Genomic DNA, 10,356 nt, shown 5'->3' on the forward strand with positions numbered 1-10,356 from the left:
GACAGTCGTCTCTTTACTGTCCTCAAGTAACCTAGAGATTATACTCTTAAAAGTAGTTTTTTTTTGTTGTACTTCCGAAAGTAGTTATTTTACTCATCTTTTGGAGAAATGATTATTACTTTCTACTTCTATGCCACCATCTGCTTGACTCCAATTTATATCTTTCGGGTCAATAGTCACATTATTGTCCCATAGTATTCTAGAGAGTAGACACTTGAAATTTTTAAATTTTAGTTCCATTAATATCTTACCACCTGGCTGACTCCAATTCGTATGTTTTTGGTCTTTCGTCACAAATAAACTCTTTGTAAACGAGAATGAAGACAGTCGTCACTTTAGTGTCCCCTTTGTAAGCGAGAGCGGAAGCAATCGTCTCTTTACTGTCTTTTTGTAGGGTGTAGAGTGATGATTGACTTCCTCGTAGGACAAGCCCATGTTGAAATGGTTGGTCACCTAGGTAGTCAGGTGGCTAGGGGCCACCACAAGTGGTAGGTTAAGTGGTCAGTTCGAGACCGTCCCGTCGAACTGCTGGGTAAAAACTATTTATTTCCCCTGAACTTAAATGAATGCTTAATCAAAAACAAGAGCACTTTTCATAAAAATTGTCCTGCATCAATATTTTATAAGTTGGATTTGTGTGGACTTTTAAACACATTATATTATTTGGAATATATAATACGAAAAACAATCTTTTAGATGATTTTTATTGAAAAACAACATTATATTAATGTTTGATTATATAATTCTCATAAAACTAATTATTTAATTATACACGTACACTGTGTTTACTTTAAAAGTATTTAAGAAATGCAAAAACAAATTATTTGCTTATGGCTAAAAAAACTCTCTCAATATTTGTTAAGCGATAAGAAATAAGAAAGTAAAATATTTATATTTTCAATCAAAAAAGATTTATTTATTCTTATCAAAAGAGAAGGAAAACAAAATTAAATACATACATAAATATATTATTAAAAAAATAAAAATTTATGGAGTATTGCTCCTCACAAGAATGTAGAAAAATAATTCATTTTTTTTTCTTTTTTTAGAAACAAGACAAAAATATATTTGTTATACTTATTTAATTCTGCTTTAGTTTCGTTTAGCGAAAAAAGCTAAGCATTTTATATTATTTAGCAAAATAATTGTTTATAATTTAAGGCTTTTTGTCCCTTTAAGCACATAAGGAAACATTTGACAGTGATGTTCGTTCGTTCGCTTATATTAACGAAGAAAATATGTTTAGGTGTTTAAACGCTAGTAGAGAAAAGTAGTTGTAGGTAGTCTACTTTTTGGACAAATTTTCCAAGAAAGTCTTATGACGTTTGATGGCATCTTCGTGTTCCTTGATTTGTTGATGATGGAATTCAGCTTGATGGATTTGATCATTCTTCAAGCGTTCCAATTGTTCTTTTTGCTAAAATTTAGAAAAAATAGAATAAATTATATAATTTATTAAATAAAAACAAATATGTTGTTTGTATTGTTGTGTAGCTATGTATGTATGTATGTATGTATGTATGTATGTATGTATGTATGTATGTATGTAATCTTTTTCCAACCGTTATCGGTTTATAAAAAATAGCATGTGCATGATAAACAAGTAAAATGATAAAAATTGGAAGATTGAAAAAATATGTATTCAAACTTTTCGAATCATATTATACAACAACAACGTTATAGTGGAAAGAATGTCCAGGCCCAAAAATTGTACTACTTCAACAGGATGTGTCAAAAAATATATTAGATAAAGCTAATTTGATTTGCTTAGTTGAATATGTATTGGGACTCCTGGAGACACGGAACGATATAGGCGTGACCATAAGTATTCAGGCCTATTCTCTCCTATACAAAAAGCATGCAAAAGGGAATAAACTCCCTGGGAATTATTGTTCATGATTGTCCAGATTAAGTCTGTTGCTCTATCCCTTTCCTAGTTGCGCTAGAACTAATCTTGTTTTGGTGGTAGATTTTCTTTACTATGGGCGTTTGATGATTAGGACTCATGGAGACACACTATCAAGTCTGTTGCTCCATGTCTTTCCTAGTTGTGCTAGAACTACTCTTGTTTTGGTGGCAGATTTTCTACACTTGATGAACTCGAAGTACAAAATATAATTAATATGATGTCTTTCAAAGCTGTCATATAAGAGGACTAATATATCAGATCCTGCTTATAACCACGTTGATTCTCTTGGTATATTTGAATGTCTTTTTTAACATGCCTTAGGAGAACATTTATTTGTGTGATCTTAAAGTTTTAATGACTCCTTCAGAACTGTTTAGTCAACATGACATTGTACTCCTTGGCTGATATTGTTCCAAAATAATTTGTAAGCAGCTCATTACATTTTGGCAGCTTAAACGTTTTTCCAATGAGTTTCACTGAGAGGTGACCTCATCCAAGTCCAACATTCATACGGTATATGAATGTTGTTCAAATCTCCCTTATACGACAACTGATCTATCGGACACTGCACATAAATACGTCTGTTTTCCTTGTATATACGAAAGTCCTTCCTTACATGCCCCAGGGGGACATTTATCTGCTTGATCTTCAAGTTGTAATTACTACTTCAAACCTGTTTAGTCAACATGACGTTGTGTTCCTTGACTGGAAGGATTCCGAGTTAATTTGTCCTTTTTACAGCATTTTGATGTTTTTCCAATTGGATTTCTGAAGCAGCTTGATTGCATTGACAAGAGCTGAGCGAGTAAATACATATGTCATCAATTGTAACCTCAAGTTTAGAGTTTCTGCTCCATTGAACACAGCATATTCTACTTCCATATTCCTTGTTCTCCTTTTTAAGGGAATCACAATAGACCGTCATTAGGATCTTAAAGGATGTACTTTTAAACTCTTAAGAAAATTTTAATGAATAGGGTAAATGTACCAATAGTCGGCAGTTTAACTTTTTTCTCTTTTTCAAACTATCCCCCTAAAGAGTCGGTAAATGTTATTACGATTATTTTTAGCTATTTCAATTATGTGTTTAGTTAAGTTTTAGATCTATTTAACTTTTTTGAAAAACAAATAACTAGTTTTTAGTAATTTGTAAATTTTGTTAAAAACTCCACATTTTCCAATAGTCGGCACCAGTGTTCCTAAGTTCGACAAAAAATGTCCCTATAGTCGGCAGTAGATTTTTTGTTTGAAAAAAGCATATTTATTTATAGAAAAAAGTTATATATACACAATTTTCCAAAGAAAATATTTAATTAAATTTTTTCTATAGAAATAACTGTAATAATATCGTTTTTTCTGTAGAAAAATATGTTATAAACATAATTATAATTGTAATAAGTATCCATAATAACATTTTTTTTCTATAGAAAAAGAGTTATACATGCAATTTTCTGTACAATATTATATTTTTTGCTAGAGAAAAAAGTAATTTTTTATAGGGAAAAGTGTTATATGTACTGTTTTTTAAAGAAAATCTTTTATAAAAATATGCAATTTCCTATAAGAAAAAATTTAACATAAGTTTCGTAGAGGATATTATAATAAGAACACTTTTCTATAGAAAAATTGTCATACTAGGAATTTTCTATAGAAAAAAAATGTTATACTCATAATTTTTTTGTAAAAACACAGTCAAGAAGCAATTTTGTTAGAAAAAATTTCAATATGCAAAATTTTTAATAGAAAAAACTGTTATACACATATTTTTTGTATAGAAAATTATATTCTGTAGTAAAAAATTGTAATCTTCCGTAGAAAAAGCTATTATAGAAGTAATTTTCTATAGAAAAAAGGGTATACACACAATTTTTCATAGAGAAAACTGATATACACATAATTTTTTGTATCAAAAATTGTTATACATAAAATTGTATACACATAATTCTCTATGGAAAAAATGTTGTACAATAAATTTTCTATAGAGGAAATTGTAATATACATAAATTTTTATAGAGAAGTGTTATACATAATTTTTTTTACAAAAATAACTGTTATACATATAATTTTTGAAGAGAAAATTGTTATATAGAAATTTTTCATAGTAATATACCCAATTTTCTATAGAGAAATAATTAATTTTAGAGTGCCGACTATAGAATACGTATGATCGAACTTAATACCCAGTAGTCGGCACCCCTATGCCGACAATAAGAATTCATAAAAAATTGTGTTCCTAATGGCGGCAGCGATTAAAATTACAAAAAAATATATTTTTAACTAACTTTTTCACTTTAAATTGAATATTTCAACTGTTTTCTTTCATTTAAATCAATTTTTGTCAAATAGTTCATTTAATTTCATATAAATATTCACTTGTTTAAGGTGGCACTAAAACTAAATTTTTTTTAAGAAAACTGACAGTACTACAAATGCTGCAAAGCTGTCACTAAAAAACGTCAAATATTGAGGAAATTAGTAATCCTACTTAAATTTACTCATTTCATAAAGCAAAAAGACCATATTTTCTATGAAATATAGATCAAACCTTAATAAATTTGTACAGCTTTTCTTATTTATTTACATTTTTATGTAAAAGATGCCGACTACTGGGTGATGCCGACATTAGGTGCATTTACCCTACATTCTTTAAAGTTTTCTATCTATTTCAATTTGTTTATACCGGCTTATTATTGATTGAAAGTTTTGTTGTTGCTGTATTTGTGACTGAATACATGTTTAAATTAAAAAAAGAGTTTAAGTGTAAAAGAAACGACACCACCACCTTTAAATGACTTTTAAAAGCAAAGAAATAAAAAAAATAAAAACAACACGTGTGGAATTTTTAGAAATCATAAAGATTTCAGCAAGAAACAAATCAATGGAATTATTATATAAAAAAATACATACATAATGTACATTCAAAATTAGAATTTAAAAAAAAATTATTCTTTTTTCTTGAAAACAAAATAAACAACATATGAATGTGATGACCTCATAATAACTGTATGTACTTTCTTCAACTTAAATCTGAGTACAAAGTTACGTACACATACATATACTAATTGAATAATTGCAAATACATACATATTTTTCAACACACTTTTATAAGAAAAATAACAACAAACGATAAGAAATTTTATAACTTTACCTTCTTATAGAAATATTCTTCTTCACGAGCTGCTTCCATTTTGCCAAAGGCGCCACCGGCTGAACGAATGGAACCACCACCGCCACCTCCTCTACCAGCACCACTACCCAATTCACCCAAGTTGCTACACATTCTGACAAATCTAGCAAATGCAAAAGAAACAGAAGTAAATTTTATAAAAAAATATTAAAAACAAATAAGAAATTATGAAATGTATTTTATATAAGATAAAGTTGCTATATATTCCGATAAAACCAATGGGTCTAGAGGTGAATTATTAGATCAAAGTCAATAATTTCTATTCTTGTTGTGATCCCATAACAATTTTCATGCAATTAGCTACAGTTTGATTGTAAGAATGGACGGACATTTTAATCGACTACTTATACACATATTGCAAAATTTGGACTAATGAAAAACAACTTAGTTTACGCAAATCGGAATACTTTATCTATATGTGCCACAAATATTAGCAAAAAGTCATAATACACAACCCACTATGGTAGTGTATTGTATAAAATAATTAAAGAAAATGTTTAAAAATAAATTGCATTAAAATTCCATGTTTCAAATTAAATGACAAAGCATTTATGGTTGAAAAACAATAACAAATAATGTATATAGTTGAAATTCACTTATTTAAAATGTTAAAAATTCTATAAATTTACTAAAGACGCAATTATATGTAAAAATTTAACTACGAAATAATTATTGTTAATTATTATTGAAAAAAGGAAATCTGTAAAAACTTACTGCACTCCACCGGGATACAAACTGCGTCTGGCCACAAACATTTTGAATTGGTTTTTTAAATTAACAACTGCAACAAAAATAAAAAAAAAAAATATTTAAAATTAATTTTCACTTTATTTCTGACTCCATCAAAAAAAAAAAACAATGAAATAAATAATATATAGAAAAGCTGTCTGTGCTATTTATTCACCTTTATCTTATTGAAAAAAATACAAGTTTACTTTGCAACGACTACAAGTTGAATAAATCAGTCTGTCGGTTTTTTTGCTAAAAATTATCTGGAAAAAGTAGAAACTTCTTTTTTTCGTTTTTTGCCGCTTTTTCTAGTTGTTTTATGCATTATTTTACCCTACACCACCGTAGTGGGGTGGGTATTATGCGTTTGCGCTAATGTTTGTAACAAACAAAAATATTGGTCACACACCTACCTTAAAGTTTAACAATCGGATCAGAATCACTTTCTGAGTCGATTTAGCTATGCCCGTTCGTATGCCTATGTGTTCATGCAAAGCTTGTGCACACGTTACAGGTCGCAATTTTCAAGATAATTTGATGAAATTTGACACATACTTTTCTTTTAGCCCAAGCACAAACGTTATTGAAAATCGGTTCATTATTTCGCATTGCCCTCAAAGTAGATGTAAATTCCTCTACCAAAATTTATAAGGATATGTCGATATTTACCCCTTCTCTCCTATAAACCCTCTTGCTGAAAATCTCGTTTAAGAATTAAATTTTTATTATTTAAAATATAATTTCACATACCACACTGACTGGTGTAGTTTATCATGTTGTCGGCACGACTATACCATCATATTTGTTTTTTATTCTCATTTATTCATTTCGTTTTCATAGTTGTTTTTCAATTGAGCAGCATGATTCAAATAATTTTATTTTTAAACCCCATCACCTTCGTAGGTAGGGTATACATATATAAGTTTGTCATTCCGTTTGTAATTTTTACAATATAATTTTCCGATCCTATAAAGAATATATATTCTAGATCCTTATAGATAGCGAAGTCGACTAAGCCATGTCCGCAAAATCGGTTTATATATAACAATATAAGAGAAACAATCTGAGACCTTTGAAAATTTTGTCGACATCTAAAAAATTTTGTACGTCGCTTGTTAATAAAAAACAGTAAACCGCTGGAAACAACAACAACGACCTTTTCTAATTTGTGTTTGTTGTTTTTATTTTTTTCTTTTTTACAGAGATGGGAAAGTATATATGAACGTAATGTGAATTTTGGAAATACATATTAAAAAAAAATCTTAAACACTATGGTGAATGGTATATAAGATTCGGCATAGGAGAATATAGACTTTTTACTAGGGTTTTATAAATCGACTTTCGAATAATCGAACAATCGACTTTTTGTCGAAAAAAGTCGAAAAGTTGAAGTCGACTATTTTGTTCCAAAAAAGTCGATAACTCGACTGTCGTCTATGAAAAAGTCGAAAAGTCGGAAAGAGTCGATAAATGCCGAAAAGTCGGAAAAAGTCGAAAAGTTCGAAAGAGTCGAAAAAAGTAGGAAAAAGTCGAAGAAAGTCGGAAAAAATCGGAAAAAGTCGAAATTAGTCGGAATAAGTCGAAAATAAACCGTTTTGAAATGGTGATAATTTATTGGTATTCTGACTTAATTCGGTACCGGGACTTTATCGTTTATCGGTATTTGGACTTATTTCGGTATAGGTACTTTAGTGTTTTTGGTTTATTGACATATTTTGGTAACAGTATATTATTTTATCGGTTCTATTTACAGACTATTCCTATTATAGTGGTAAGTTCATTATGATTAAAATAATGTTTTTTTTTGGAATTAGCAAAAGACAAATAATTTTAGATCCAACATTTTAGTTATATGACGAGAAAGAGAACTACTTCTTTCATCAGGCACACATGTGTTTCCTACAGTGGATGGTCTATCAGAAGTATTCCAAAGATTCGCTTACCATATTTATTGGCTTGGTATGTTCACAGGAACGGCAATTCATTTCGGAAACACGATTTCTTCAGGCTGTTTTGAATTCCATGCTATTAGAGTCCAGGTGACAGTACTCAACTGGCTGTCTATAAAATAAAGCAGCCCTGAGCACCTCTTCCTTCTGTTCAACAATCCTGTCTCATTTATGCCCACTGTACAAGAGAAAACTTCGATCATTGACGACACTGTGAGAGGACGTAAACAACGATGGTAGCAGTTGTGTCTAAAGAATGACTGGAGATTCAGTCTAAGTAAGACACTCCTGTTCAGATGCTCAAGAGTGCTACCACAGGTTTAGGGGATAACCTCTTTGTCAAAATTAACGTGGCGGAGGACCATGTTTTTTAAACTGAATTCAAAACAGTCTGGTGGTGTGGTTACAGAATTTTAAAGAAACGAGAGTTTATTTTACCAAAACTTGTGCCACTTAGGGCGAGTTTTTCTGATAATGATAATCTTCATTCTTTGGTTAAACCTGGTTTAATATATGTTTCGTGTTTTTCAGTTATCAGTAAAGATACTTATTATCTTAGTTTAACTGAGTGTAATTGGCCAATTAAACTCAAGTTATAAGTGAGAAAACACAATTAACAAAAACAATAAAACAATGATTTCGGAAGAACAAAAACATAATATTTTAAGTAAATTGCAATTTGCTGATTTGTTTTGTTTTATTAATTATTGTTTTAAATGTTTATTTAACATTTTTCCAAAATTTTCCATTTTACAAAAGTATTGTTTGCAAAAAACAGCTGTTCATTGTTTATGTTTTTGAGTGAAAACTTGGCCATATTAACAAAGTTAACTGAGCTTAAATCTAAAACTGAAAAACACAATCATCGGTTAAAGTCCGCCTAAATTTGTTCCGAGTTTAATCTAATAGCAAGTTAAGCCTAGTTTAACTGATGAGTAGGAAACCCGCCCTTAGTGCTGGCCAAGTTTTCACTCAAAAACATAAACAATGAACAGCTAATGCGCTACTTCGTATAACTGTTCTAAGTTATGCGTTGTCTTCATTAAACGCGTGCTTTCGTTTTACCTCAGAGTGAGGTTATGTTTTTTGTTGGTGGAGACCATAGAATACTCACGATATAATTGGACCATGGAGACCATTTAAACTCAAATATAAACTGGTGGAGACCATTAAAACTCTGGAACTTTTTTCTGGTGGAGACCATTAATACTTTTGATGAAATCAAGTCCGGATGCTCCAACTTCCTATATGAAGGTATAGGTCGGTGTGATAACCTGGCAATATGTTGTCTTCATTAAACGCGTGCTTTCGTTTTACCTCAGAGTAAGGTTATGTTTTTTGTTGGTGGAGACCATAGAATACTCACGATATAACCTGGTGGAGACCATTAAAACTCAAATATAAACTGGTGTAGAGGCTTGTATGTTTTCTGATGGGAATCATATAATCAAACTCCCCGGGAATTTATTATTCATAAGAGGCTTGTATGTTTTCTGATGGAAATCATATAATCAGTGTAATATATTCTACTGACGACAATACGGTAGTCAGGATGAATACCGCAAGCATCGGGTAGAGTTGGACTAAGACGTATACATATTAAGGCAGGATTATGTGGACAGATTTTAAAGATTTTTTTAGTTGTCGGGAGACTCATTTGATTAAACTTGTGTTCATTCTAAAGGCATAACTTCTCCTTCTACCAACGAGAAGATAGTAGTCGATAGAAAGTACGTTGTCCTCATGACGTAAAGCACGCAATCGGCAGGAGTTGCCTGAGATACTCCAATAAAGTTAACCATTACCACTCATTTTTATATTTTACACAACTCTTTTTCTACAATCCTATAAAGACAAACACATTTCCTAAATTTCTCTTTAGAATCAATAGTAAACTGCAAACGCAACAAATATTTTAAAAATTTTTTATTAACAATTATTTTATTATAAATTCATAGAAATTGAAGCTTCTTAAAAAATAAGTTATTTATTATCATTATAAAGAACATAAAACTCACCATTTATTTTTGCCATTTAAATTTTTTTGTACAAAATTTATTTATTTTTTTTAGTTCTTATTTATTAAATATTATTTATATATACAATTATTTGTTTAAAAATACCAATATATTAAAAAATATATATGTTTTTATTATATTTAATAAATTATTATATATAAGAACCAATCATAAAGTGTATATGTATTAAAAGAAAACTTGAATAAAATTGAAATAGTTTCATATAGAATGATTGCACACGAAATAATAATTATTTACTAAAATAAGAGTTTTCATAAAAACCATGTTGTATAAAATAGTTTAAAACAAAAACTAAAAACAATTAAACTACAATTAATGTTTCAATGAAAAAAAATCACAAAACTAATAAACATAAAATAAGTACCAAGTATCTAAAACGACTCCTTATTTCAAAATGAATTTTTAAAATATATATTGAAAGTTATCATTAGCTCACTTGAGCTCACCAGTTAGTTAGTTACCTTCCAGCTAAAAGAGTGCAAAATACTAGGCATTTAAAGTTATGATATATTTAGTAAGAAAGAAAGAAGAAAAAATAATATT

The 10,356-nt window shown here is 29.5% G+C and overlaps 1 protein-coding gene across 1 annotated transcript; it reads right to left on the minus strand.

Annotated features, from left to right (window-relative positions):
* Positions 1 to 888: 888 nt before the first annotated feature.
* Positions 889 to 6,086, minus strand: LOC111678559 (ATPase inhibitor mai-2, mitochondrial). Its single transcript, XM_023439950.2, has 4 exons — positions 6,001 to 6,086; positions 5,811 to 5,877; positions 5,058 to 5,199; positions 889 to 1,417 (listed from the first exon to the last, which is right to left on the minus strand). The coding sequence occupies exons 2-4, from the start codon at positions 5,849 to 5,851 to the stop codon at positions 1,286 to 1,288; spliced, it is 315 nt and encodes a 104-aa protein (XP_023295718.2). The 5' UTR covers positions 5,852 to 5,877; positions 6,001 to 6,086; the 3' UTR covers positions 889 to 1,285.
* Positions 6,087 to 10,356: the final 4,270 nt, after the last annotated feature.

This window comes from Lucilia cuprina, chromosome 6 (assembly GCF_022045245.1).
Source record: "Lucilia cuprina isolate Lc7/37 chromosome 6, ASM2204524v1, whole genome shotgun sequence".
Taxonomy (NCBI): Eukaryota; Metazoa; Arthropoda; class Insecta; order Diptera; family Calliphoridae; genus Lucilia; species Lucilia cuprina.